This window comes from Perna viridis, chromosome 1 (genome assembly GCF_037379345.1).
Source record: "Perna viridis isolate PV_CMFRI_1.1 ecotype Kerala chromosome 1, ASM3737934v1, whole genome shotgun sequence".
NCBI lineage: Eukaryota > Metazoa > Mollusca > Bivalvia > Mytilida > Mytilidae > Perna > Perna viridis.
The window spans coordinates 65,155,335-65,168,431 of NC_142445.1; the positions used below are offsets into that span (position 1 = coordinate 65,155,335).

The 13,097-nt window shown below is 34.1% G+C and overlaps 1 protein-coding gene across 1 annotated transcript; it reads right to left on the reverse strand.

Moving 5' to 3' along the window:
- Window positions 1-8,383: 8,383 nt before the first annotated feature.
- Window positions 8,384-10,132, reverse strand: LOC148629874 (uncharacterized). Its single transcript, XM_088558861.1, has one exon. It carries the CDS (start codon window positions 10,074-10,076, stop codon window positions 8,856-8,858), a length of 1,221 nt encoding a protein of 406 aa, XP_088414987.1. The 5' UTR covers window positions 10,077-10,132; the 3' UTR covers window positions 8,384-8,855.
- Window positions 10,133-13,097: the final 2,965 nt, after the last annotated feature.

Below are 13,097 nucleotides of genomic sequence, written 5' to 3' on the forward strand. Positions count from 1 at the left end.
TGAGGTCTTTCAATTCTCTTCTGTAATTTAAAATTTTAGATACAGTATGTGATGTAAAATATGCAGTAATAGGTATGAATATGTTTTTGAAATACGGCAGAATTTTATTCGTGATGTCATGATGATGATGGGGGATGCTAGCAAAATTAATTCCATCTATTCCTTTGACAACAATGATAGTTGAAAAAAAATGAACGTTTTTCATCATCTTGAATTTAAACACAGATTGCGTCAAAGAGTCCGATATCAAATATTCAAAATGAAAAGACATAAGCGTGAAATAAAAATATAACTAACAACAAACTAGCATTTGTTTTTCCATAGAACTTATTGAAGACCTGTAGGAGATCTCTGTAAGTATTCACTATTCTTGTAAAGGTTATACTGTGGTGCATTGTTGCGTTTCACCTTATATGTTCCTTTTTTCTATAGAACAGAACATCCGCTTGTGCTACATTAAAAGTCTATATGCGCTTGATAGAAAGACAGAATCAAAAACAACATTGTTTCAAAATAGCACAAAAAAACTATTTAAAGGAGTAACCAAGAGAACCAAGATTTTAGCGGAAATCAAAAGAATGTAATCTAGGGACAAATACTAGACATAGAAAACAGACATACACAACAATGATCATAAAAAACCAAAGTAACAAAAGTAAATGAGCAACTCGCTCGGACTACACAAAAAACTGTCAGCATGGACCAGGTGCATCGATAGGATAAGCGTCCTCTGCTTTTTAGAAACAACCACCGAGTTGTTCATAAAAAGTCAAATCCAGGGTAGACGAAAATGGAAGGGAAAGCTACGACAGGTTGAACAAATATCAGTTTTCATAGTGCAGATGGATACACTGTAACGATCCACGAGGTCATGATGACGATCATAAAATTTCTGTTGATTAGTGATGACTTCAATCTTGTAGCAACATAACCCTGTTCCAGAATCCTAGGTGTAAGAAGTATAGCGCGATACAAAAAGTCTGCTTAGTTACTTTACGCAAGCCCTACGCAGGTGCTGAAGGAAAGTTTTGCTTTCCTTTATCATCAATCTCTAGGTGTATGTCAAGATATGAGGCTGATTCACAGTGTTTGTAGTATCCTTTATCTCAAGTTCTGTGGGTATATGCGATGTATAACTAGGATTGTTTAACAACAATACGTCATCTATTTAGTGTATACTGAGATAAAAGGATCTAGCTACACAATCTTTCTTCTAAATGAAGTTTTGTTTCCTTTTGATCAGATCAGCTATAAAGTTATCCTCATAGGAGCGCAAAATTGGTCAGCAAGTAGAGGAGCACAATTGTTTCCAAAACGCATCCACCAGACTTGAAAAACATGGTGTCGATAACAAATACCAGCATTTTGAAACATCTCCTTTGGTATACTGTAAACGTTTCGATTTTCGCGGTGTACTTATTTTCGCTATTTTTTCCAGTGGAAAGAAAATTGCGAAAAGCAGTACGCACGAATTGGATTTTAAACATCATACAACACTAATCATTTTTTGAAACCGCGAAAATTGATATCCGCAAATATGTTTATTTGACAACAACCGCGAAAATACGAAACCGCGAATATTAATACGTTTCCAGTATTTGGAAGATGATTTAGAATTATTTTACAAAGTATTAAATGTCTCTTCCAAGATCTACATATTTGTATCTAGGTGTATTCTGATAGTAATCTTGAAATGAGGGTCTCTAGCAGATCTTTCGAATTTTTCAGGATCTACATTGAATTCATTCCACTAAGGGAGCAACAAGTGTCGTGTTAGGACTGAAAATCCTCTTTGACAGCTGTGAGTATAGAAGTTAAAGGTTTTGAAAGAGGTTTGGTAGTAGCTGTGTAACGTTGCTTGTATGGATTATTGTGGAGTTAGGAATCCAGTGCATAGACGGTAAATCACAATCATTTTCCTTGGTAAAGAGACCAAAAGAGGATAGCCCAGATTTATGCTTTTCAACAATCTCTTCTTTGGAGAGTGTGGTAGCAGTGTAGGTCTTACTACTGCTATTATTTTCTACGTCTACCTCTTATAATAAACATCGGATGTAAAACGTTTTGCAGACAAAACAATGTTGTTTTGGACTTTATCTGCTGGTACGAAAACATATTCGTCATGTAGACAATGTTTTGGCTACATCGGGGTCTTTGAAAACTGATGTAGCATTGGCACGCATTGACCTACTTAAAACTTTCATTCGTGTCAAAATTAAAGACCTCACGGCCTTTAACCCTTCTGACAGAGAATCAATGTCTTCTTGTTTTCGTTTTATCCATGTTCTTGCGTAGTCCTCCACGGCATCCATAAGAACTTTAAAATTATAATGCCAATTTATGAAGCGTGGTTTACGGTACTTGGAATCTTTAGAAAGGATATTACCCAGAGATTCGTTTTCGATCACGGACAAATCTCCCGTAACGACGTGACAGGAAGGACCATATTTGAACGGAGAGTTTTTGCAAGAGCAGTCAGGTGGTTTAGCCTTGAAGTCGTCAATCTCGAGGTTCTGCAATAGCCTTTTATAATTGAAAATTTTGGATGCAATGGGTGAAGTATAGGAATATGAAATAAGTGGTATGGATTTGTCTTTAGAATATGGCGGAAGTTTGTTGGTAATGTTTTTGTGATGGAGGATGTTAGACGAATTAATTGCATCTATACCTCTGTTGACAAACGGTAGTGGTAGAAATGATCGTTTTTCTTCATCTTGAATTTTTTTTACACAATCTGGTTTAAAGAGTCTGTGGAAACCAATATCTAAAATGATGGCAACAAGTCCGTATAATGATGAGGTAGGGTCAGAAACAGGAGTGTCAAGACTTGTTATGTAAAGGGAGTGTAGTAGAGTGAGATGTATAGAATAGAGTTTGGTTCTAATGTGATGAAGTCCAAGATGTTTTGGTATGAAAGGAAGGAGACCATCTATGGAGACATCATGTAACTTAGGTTACGTATATTGGCGATTGCCACGACTCCTCTCCAGTCTTGGATTTTTTTTCAAATAAATTCATCACATTTATGTTATTGTTATATTGGCTTGAAAGGTTTCCTATACTTTTGATGTTGTCATTGCATCCGTAAGGTATTGCAGTATTTAGTCTGCGTATCCAGTACTCCTCTCTTTCCCTACGATAGTTTTTTACTGAGAACGGGACTGTTCGTAGGATGGTAAATTTGTTCTAAAACGCGAAATTTCATGGAGAGGATTGAATGATCATGTTAATTAAAATGTTGATAAACTGTCGGGAATTTGGTGGTATTTATTCCCGAACGATGACCACACATTCTTTTGTTTAATCGTTCTTGTTTTTCACCGACATATATTAGACCGCATGGAATATAGGAATATGAAATAATCGGTACTGATTTGTCTTTAAAATACGGTGGAATTTTGTTCGTGATGTTTTTGCCATGGAGGATGTTAGCCAATTTAATGCATCTTTATCTTTGCTGACAAACGACGGTGGAAGACATATTCATTTTTCTTCATCTTGACCTTTTACACAAACTGATTTAAAGCGTCTTTAGAAACCAATATCCAAAATGATGGCTACAAGTCTGTATAATGATGAGGTAGGTTCAGAAACAGGAATGTCAAGACTTATTTTGAAAAAGGAGTGAAGTTGAGTGAGAGGGCTAGAATAGAGTTTAGTTCGAAAGTGATGAAGAACACGAGGCTTTTGCATGAAAGAAAGAAGACCATTTATAGAGACATCATGCATCTAAGCTGATGTATACTGGCGATGGTCATGACTACTTATCCGTATTGGATTTTTGTTAAATAAATTCATCTTATTTATGTTATTATTATATCGGCTTGAAAGTTTTCCTATACTTATGATGTTGATGTTGCACCCGGTAGGTATTGCGGTACCTATTCTGTGTATCCAGTATTCCTCGCTACCTTACAATAGCTTTAACTTAGGACAAGACTGTTCGTTGGATGGTATATTTTTTTTTTCAAAAATACGAACTTACATAGAGAGGAATGAATGATCCTCTTAAATTAAAATGGTGATAAACTGCCGGGACTAAAAGTATATACTATTTTATGCGTCTTCCGTCTTACCCAAAAGTACAGATCTCCTAGATTGCTCTTTATATTATTTAATTCTTTTACATGAGTTGAATGGAGGGAACCTGCTTGGTATATTACATACCTGTAAGAAAGTTAGCCATAGTGTATCTATAGTTAACTTTCATTACTTAAATCCTTTTTCTTGATAACTTTCGGTAATTTCGAAGTAAGTTAACAACCAAAGTGTACGATTAGAGCATAGAGAATTTATTAATCCTCGAGTTTATTCGGTTCTCGTGGTGTTTACACATGTGAACATTAACATACAATTATATCTTCTATACTTTCTGGGGGTGACACATGTAAGCCTTTTCCTTTAGATAAGTTGATATCGAATTCAACAGTGTCAATACAATAGTCTTTTTTCATATTGTCAAAATCACAATATCTGTCCTTTTTGACAATTAAATCGTTTCTGTGTGAAGAACATCCAACACACGGATCTTTTTCTCCAAGGTAAATATCATCATGAAAATACATTTGTGTAACAAGTGTTTTGTGACCATCCGGTCCAAAAACTTTAAAATGAATATGTGCAGGTCTGTAATCATCACCATAGTGACTTGCTGTATATCTTCCTGGGTATATCGTCACGAATTGGTAAACTCCATACTTGTCTGTTTTAATGTATCCTCTGCATTTGGAAGTGTTTCTGTAACTTCCAGTATGATCGGCTTGCCATACTTCAACACGTACTCCTCTAAGAGGAGTTTTACAGTCGTACGATTTTACTCTTCCATACACATACAACGGAACCTCATCTTCATCATCCTTGATTGTCCGTTCATAACGACAAAGTCCTTTTAGTTTTGGAGGGTCGGGAAAATAAAATGGTCCAATAACATCGGAACTTGTTGGTCTGCATTTACGCTCGTCAGTTATATAGAAATTAGTTATTAAGACAACTAGTAGCAAGTAGTGAATCTTTATCATCATGAAGAATAGAGTCTCCTTGGTATACAGTAATAATACAAAATATAGTTCGTTGTATATGTAGAGGACTTTTAAATCAGAAAAAAAGCAATTAATTTTATCAGGCTTGTCTTGCTAATAGGCTTACATAAATAGTGTATGCCATGCAGAAACAATATGCAATTGGATGATTCGAAGTATCGTGTCCATTATATAGATTAACAAAATTGAAATGCCATGTTCAGATATTACATGTATGGCCATAGTAAGGTATGTTATTATTTGTTTTTATCTCATGCTAAATTTTACGTTTTTGTAAAAGAACTTTTTAGTTTTCTTCCTTCTTTTATCTTCAATTTACCAGAGAATATCAGTCAATACAAGAATTCTTACACAAAATTCAGTTATTTTGTTTTACTGAATGTTTATAGACGTGTTCTTTCAATTTTTTCCTTGGCTCGGAGGTTAAGAATTGATACAACTTATATTGCTAAGATATGTAAGAAAGACGTACCACGACCTGTTACAACTAATTCCCATAATCTGTTATAAATTACTTACTTACTTAATTCAAGAAGTAAAACTCGGCCAATGATTGCGCAGCATGAATACAAAGGTACACAACAACTTTTCAACCATGTACGGTTTAAGGTGTCATACCCTTCAAAATAGTATAATGTATTAGTGGTTATATTATGTCATGTTTTCAGTAAAATGTAGTAGTCAAAAACATTTTGATTACAGCTGAATCAAGAAAATGATATCAAATTTTGACATTTTTAGTTTTTGTTTGTTTGTTCGTTTGCTGTTTTTGTTTTCTTTATTTCATCTTCCCAGAATTTGTAAAATTTGACTTAGTATTTTACAGCCTTTAATACTATACTTTTACCCATCAGAATGACTGTAAGCACTTAATTACAATTATGATCTTATAATGATTTATTTTCATGAAACTCACATATGTGAAATCAGGGTTGCTCTTTTAATTTACTTTTAATTCTGACACTGATATTTTTATTTTACCTGTTGTCAAAACATATTTCTATTACTGTGATCTATTCTGATGGTTGGTTAATCTTGACTGTAAACACCTGGATATAATAAGTTAATTGTAAGTCCAATTTATTCTTATCAATTTTTATTTTATGAGTATGAAAGACTATTCCCTAGTGCAGAAAATAAAAATGTCCTATGGCACATATTTTAATGCTGTAATTGGTTTCCATTGTGCTATAAATGAAAAAAATCTTTGACAGGAGGGTCGCCATTAGTATAAAAACTGTTGTTTTAGCTTTGAAGACGCAATTTAAGGTACTTGTAAGCTCAACTATGCAAATAACTATATTAGGGAATATTTTTTTACAATCTCGGATGTTAAACATTAGAATTTCTCCGCTCATCCGCGTTTCTAGACTTTAAATATAAGATAATTAATTGCTCGTCGAGTAAACATTTCTTCATTTGTCTGTGTCCCTTTTGGTTAAAATTATGTTTGTTGAATATTATCTTAATCTCCTCATTCTTTACTTAGTATTTTTTTAGTTCTTCCTAACTTAGCTAGCCTTTAATTTGAAAAAAAACCTCTTTATTCATGAATGTCTTTAAGATCATTTTTAGTTTTTATAAACATTTTATGTATTGAAATCGATGATAAACTTTTTTGCTGAATTTTTCTTGGGTTAAATTAGAGTTGATATGCCTAAGGCAGATGAAGTTAGTTTATGAACTAGGACGATCTATGAAATTGTATATCTCCTATTATACCAATGTATTTGAGGAGAGGTTTGTGACAAATTACACCTAAAAATGTTAACCGGAGTGTCGAATGCTGATGAAATAAATTAAGTAAATGAACTGAAAATATAATGGGAAACAAATATAATGCCAATTTAAGCTATTAATGGATTCCTAGATAATTATTTTATATTTTAATGAATGACCTTTTCTTTGTTGCATGCTACCACTACAGTGTATTGTTTGATATTTCGTAAAGTGACCATGATACTATCATTTTTGAATTAAATATAATACCATATTGGTGAAAATAATCTCCTTAGATAATGTAGGACATTTCTGTCTAATAAAGAAAATAAAGCGTGTATAGAACATAGTTATTCAATGTTAGATATTGTCATGTGATCAGCTATGGAGGTATTTTAGTTTCATCTTTGGACGAGTCGTCTTACCTGATCAAGGGAAATCCTCCTTTTAATTGAAGACATTTTTTCCTTCTTGCCCCTTAATATTAATCTTGTTTTGTTTTTAGGTTTGAATATTTTATGTACATCAGCTAAATATCTTTTCGCATCAATCCTTCTGAGCACTTTAGATGGCCTTTTAAGATAATATTATTCCTTGTAAGCTGTTCTGTTTTTACGTCTGATTTCCGCAGTTTTTTTTATATATTTCTTGCAATCTGTTATTTGTTGATTGGCTTACCTCTATTTCGAAGATAGGCCTTCCGAATTCCAGTTTTAACAAGTCTTTCTTATTTTTTCAATGACAGCACCTCCTTAGCACCGCCTACAACGGCATGGTATGAAAAGGTCTGGCTGAAGAAGTGGTACATACTTTCCACCTGTTATATATGCAAGGGCTTCGAAAAAGTCTAAATATTTATCAATCGCTGGCTGACAACCATTAACAAACAGTACAACTCCCATCAAAAAGTTCTAGCAAGTTGCATTGGGTCAAGACTTTTTGGAGATCCTTTTGGAAAACTTTTATCAAGAGATGGAACGAAGGCAGGAGGTGGAGCATCGGCTATAACAGCATATTTGGTTTTTTTTTTTTGGTCTCCATGACAATTTTCTTGTATCTTACTTTTCGTCTGCTACAGCTTCTGGTTTATCTCCACCACCTCTTGCTTTTGTCTTTTTTAACCAAGATTCATTCTAGAAACAGATGGAGTAAAATTATAAATTTTCGTGACATATGCCCTGTCCTCTGGTGGATGGTCCATGTATGTAATTAGAGCAAATCTTACGTCGCTCTCCGATTGTTGGGCTATTTGATCCACAATTAAACGAATTCTGTTATGGGCTTCTTTAATGTAAGGACCCATATTCCCTGTTGAGTCCATGATTTGTGATGATTTCAAAAATTTGTCGATCTTTATTTAAAGGTTTTTTCCCCCAGCTGTAATGTTTATTTTAAACACAAAAAGTGTGGTAAAAATCAACCATACATCTATATTCTTCATATTTGTGAAATGTGTATTTACACTGAGGTAGCAAAATGCTTAAAAAGAAATCCAAGATTTAATCATACATATATACTAATGCTAAGTGGCGCCAGATTGCCATTGTGTTCTGCTGAATTAACATTTATTTATCCAGTTTAAGAAATACTTGGTTTGGTATTTGACATTTAAGCTAGAAACCAAATCTGATTCTTTAAATATTTTATTCAGGTAATCCATATAAAAAATGACAAGCTGATTTGTGTTTCAATACAATCTTAGAGTTTAATGAATATTTAAATATGTTCATCGTATAACCAGATGAGGAAGTAACAAATATAATAGGTCTGACATGTACATTTACCTTGATAAAAATATTAAACTATGATCTTTGTAATAAATTTACTGTATGAAATAATCAGCAAGGTTTTATAAATCACTTTTTTTTTAAATCATGATTTTCTTTTTCTTTCAATTTTGAATTTTTTTTTTATTCCTCTTTGTCAGCATTTTTCTGTCAAGTTTAATTTAATTTTAGGATCTGATGTCAAACGTCTTTGTTAAGCATCCTTAAAATAGAACGTTTTTCATCTACAATTGAATTACAAAATATTGCAATGTAATAATTTGTGTTAAGACATTTTCTAAATTGTCATGTGTGCACCTGCAATGTATTGTCATTTGGGTAATGTTTTAGAAGTTCCTTTTCTAACCATTCGTCGAACTTGATCCAGAGTTATTCCGGATTTGATAGTTGAAATTGTATCCTTAGAACTTAAGTCTGCATCTTTTACACTTAGATCAGCAAATGATGATAACATTAAACCATCCTTTGCCCGTATTGATGAGGGGATCCCAGACGGCATACCCATTCCACTCATTGCAAAATGCGCACTCTTGGGACCAGCTCTCTTTTTGAAAACTGTCCGTACTTCAGCTAAAGTTTTTAGTGTTGCCAACTGAATGGCCACCTCTGATGGCCCTTCTAAAACTTTTTCGTTTCTTACTAGCTGTTCTGTTTGTGCGCCTGATTTATGTAGCCTATTATAAACATCATTTGCAATCTTTTCTTCATTGACAGATGCCCCACCACCTAATGAAGAGGCCTTTCGAATTTCAGCTTGGACAATACTTTCGAATTTTCTCAATGACAGCTCCTCTCTTGCACCTCCAGTGATAGCATTGACTAAAAGATGTGGCTGAGTTAAAGGTACATATTGACCTCCTGTTATATATGCCAAAGCTTCGAAAAAATCTTTATAATAAATAATTGCTGGCTCACAACCGATAACGTACAGTGTAACACCCATTCTAGAAAGATCACGAGCGATCGTAATAGGGTCATGGCCCTTTGGGGAACCTTGTGGGAAACTAACATCCTCCGAGGGAACTAGACCGTGTGGTGGAGCATCGGATATCATTACCGCAATTTTAGTTGCACTTGGTCTCCATGTCAACTTTGTTGTATCAAACATAGCCGCCGCTACTGCCTCGGGTCCATCGCCACCACCATTAGCTTCTGCCTTATCTAACCAAGATTTCATTTGCGAAACAGAAGAAGTAAAATTGTAAGATTTCGTTACAAATGTCTTGTCTTGCGGTGAATGGTCTCTATACAGAATTAGAGAAAGCTTAACATGGCTACCAGACGTTTTCACTATTTCATCAACAATATCACGAATTTTGTTTTTGGCAATATTGATGTAAGAACCCATACTTCCTGTTGAATCCATTATGAAAGCTAAGTCTAATTCTTCATTTGGATTAACTGGATGCTTTATAATATCCAATATTGATCCGTCTTTTTTAACAGGTTTCGAAACATTTATTGCGCTTGTGGCCGTTAAATCAAACACAAAAAACGTTGCTAATGGTAACCATATATGTTCTCTCGTCATTGTAGTCTTTACTTGCAGTTACAGATAAGATTACAATGAGCAAAACAAAGATTTATTTATATACTATAGCTTTTATGACGCTAATATTAATCCGAATTTTCTGTAATTCCCCTCAGTGTTTAGATATTTTATCATCCTCTTTAAAATCATTCGTTATGACATAAAGGTAGAGTTAAGGTGAGAATTTACATATTTTTACGATGAAATTAGATAATTAAGGATGCGGTATATGTTCCAACGTGACCTTTAGATGTGCTAAGGGGAAGGACTTGTATTTATTTATGTTTAAGGATCCAAAGGGAAATTAAGTGAACCAGGATTCGGACGGTAACATTATCAAAGAATAATGACTAGACGAAGAAAATAAATAAATATCAAATATCAAATTTTACAAGCACAAAACCAAAAACTAAAGTAAATTAGCAACTCGTAAAAGTTCACTGGAAACTGGGAGCACGGACCAGGTACACTTGTTGGGTAAGCAATCTCTGCTTTTCAAGAAACAACTTACGAGTTGTTCAGAAAAAATGTTACATCCGGGGTAAACGAAAGAGGAAAATACAATGCTGATAGATACACCTTGACGATCCACGAGTTCATGATGACGACTATCAAATTTTGTAGGGTTGATTTTAATCTTGCCCAATTAAGAAATCTATCTATCCCGGTACAAAAAGTCCGCGAAGTTTCGTCAAGCTTTGGCATAGTCTTTAAGGACTTTTTTCACTACAATCACGGTTTAAGAAAATAGGAATACATTTGCATTTTCGAATAATTCACCTTAATTTAAAACACATTTCTAACATAATAATACAGCATGTTATCAAAATCCGGGTTTAAATGAATTAAAAACGTAATGGAATTTTCGACTTGTCTAAATGCTTGTTACCCATCATAACGTTTTTTTCTTCAAAATATACCTTTGCGTTTAAAGAAAGGATAATTTCATGAAATGAACAAAATAGGTCAAATGTTCGAATGTAACTATAGTGGTGGTTCTAACGGATTCCGGGTGAGGGGAGGGGGTAGAACCCTTTCTATGTTGGTAAGGTGGCTAGTTGTGGTAAATGAAGATCTACAGTGTTATAAGATATGAATAAAAGAATGCAAGACACAGACAGAACATTTATAGTTAAGTGGTAAAATGAGATATACAAAAGCGAAAAGTGGTAATAGGACTAAAAGATTCAGAAGAAAGTTTACATAATTCAAAGGTCGTACGGTATTATATCTTAATATTCGAGAAGCCCCGCTTTCAGTTTTAAGTTTAATAAAATGAAAAACTAACATAAACACATTGAAGGTCGAAACCAGAGATCACTAGAACTCTGAAGCACAAGCCCCGTGCAGGTCCGGGTGTCAAAAGAGAAGGCCTGCAGCAGCGCTTAGCTTGTCGTAAAAGGCGACTAAATAGTGCTCAGGACCCTAGCCGGGGTCTAGGGCGCTATGCCCACAGAGCAACTGGGTAGTGTGACTCAGGTGGTGGAATGGAGTACCCCTGTCAGGCTAAAATACGGAAAACCTGACCGCAAACTATAGTGGTGCATCGTGCTGGGAAAGATGCCACGTTCCTCGCACGTTTAAGAACACTGCTTTTGTATTCGATAGGAGTAGGAACCTTTGCGCTCCGCCAAAGGAGGCTAAATTGCCGGACCCTACTCATCCCTCCCTTTTTCTAGTGGCAATCAAAATGTGTCGACTCTATTATCCTTGTGTCCCATCCCTTTTTCATTTCATCATCATCATTTCATGTTCATTTTTCATCCATTTCATGTTCATCGCCTGAATATAGCTGAAATATTGCTGATCGGGCGTTAAACCCCAATAATCAATCAATCAATCAAAAGTACAAGACAATGTATCGCCCCTGTGACCAAATAAGGAGAAAAAACCACTGTTTACTAAAACAACTGTACTGACATTTGGACACTAGTAAAATATAATAATTATTCTTTTTCGGGTTATGTTTTAGTTACAATTCCATTTTTTTTTCAACATTATATTTGGTTTATAATACATTATATTGATTCCATGCACACATCATATCTTATCAAGCATTTTTTTTTGGAGGCACACTCTTACTTTTTAGTGGAGTCCGAGTTGCTCATTTGCTTTTGTTACTTTGTATGTTCTTTGATGTGTATATCGGTTTTCCATGTCTGGTCTTTGTCCCTGGATTACATTCTTTTGATTACCGCTATAACCTTGGTTTCCTTGATTACTCTTTCAAGACATGCTATAAACTAAAAATGTACTCACGGTAATTTATTCATTTAAATACTACTTCACGTAACATATTTCTATTCTATATCAAAAATAATAAAAGTTATGGGCGGAAAGGTCAGTTGAAAATGTACTTTAAAAGTTTTTTTTCAAACACACGTGAAAACTAATAAAAAATGACAATAATAACATACTTATTTAACTAATTGACTAGTTTGGAAGGTCATATCATGTCATTACGCGTACAGGTATACATTCCCTTACATAGTAGAACTATGTTTACTAGAACATATCTGATAGTACTTAATATTGCCTTGGTTGTGTACATGACAAATTTAAAATGAATGTCTAGTTTAGTTTTTATTTCTTGTTAGTTTTGTTTTGTTGTTAGCTTTTGTTTATTCCTTCTGCTTCTCTGAAATAATGCCACATTTAAACCCTAAAACAATCTATTTTTATGTATGAAACTTAGTATCGTGGGCAGTTAAGATATTACAAGGATACAATTTGTGTACTTATATCGTGAAATTGTTATAGGAAATGTATTAAGGAAGTACTAAACTTAATTAAAACTGACCTAAAAAGCCATTTCGATAGGTAAATAAGGGAACTAAGGTTCGAGCGGTAATTAGAATATCATCAAAGGATAAAAACTAGAGAGAAAAAATAGACGCAAACAAAAAACAATATGAAATAAACAAAATAACACATAAGAAAAAAAAAACAAACGTAAATGAGCATCCCGGAAACCGCTTAAAATTGGGAAGATGGACAGGTGCACAAGTATGGTAAGCAACC

What these genes read in the sequence shown, in the direction of transcription:
- LOC148629874 (XM_088558861.1), bottom strand. Translation starts at nt 10,076, where the DNA reads ATGACGAGAGAACATATATGGTTACCATTAGCAACGTTTTTTGTGTTT.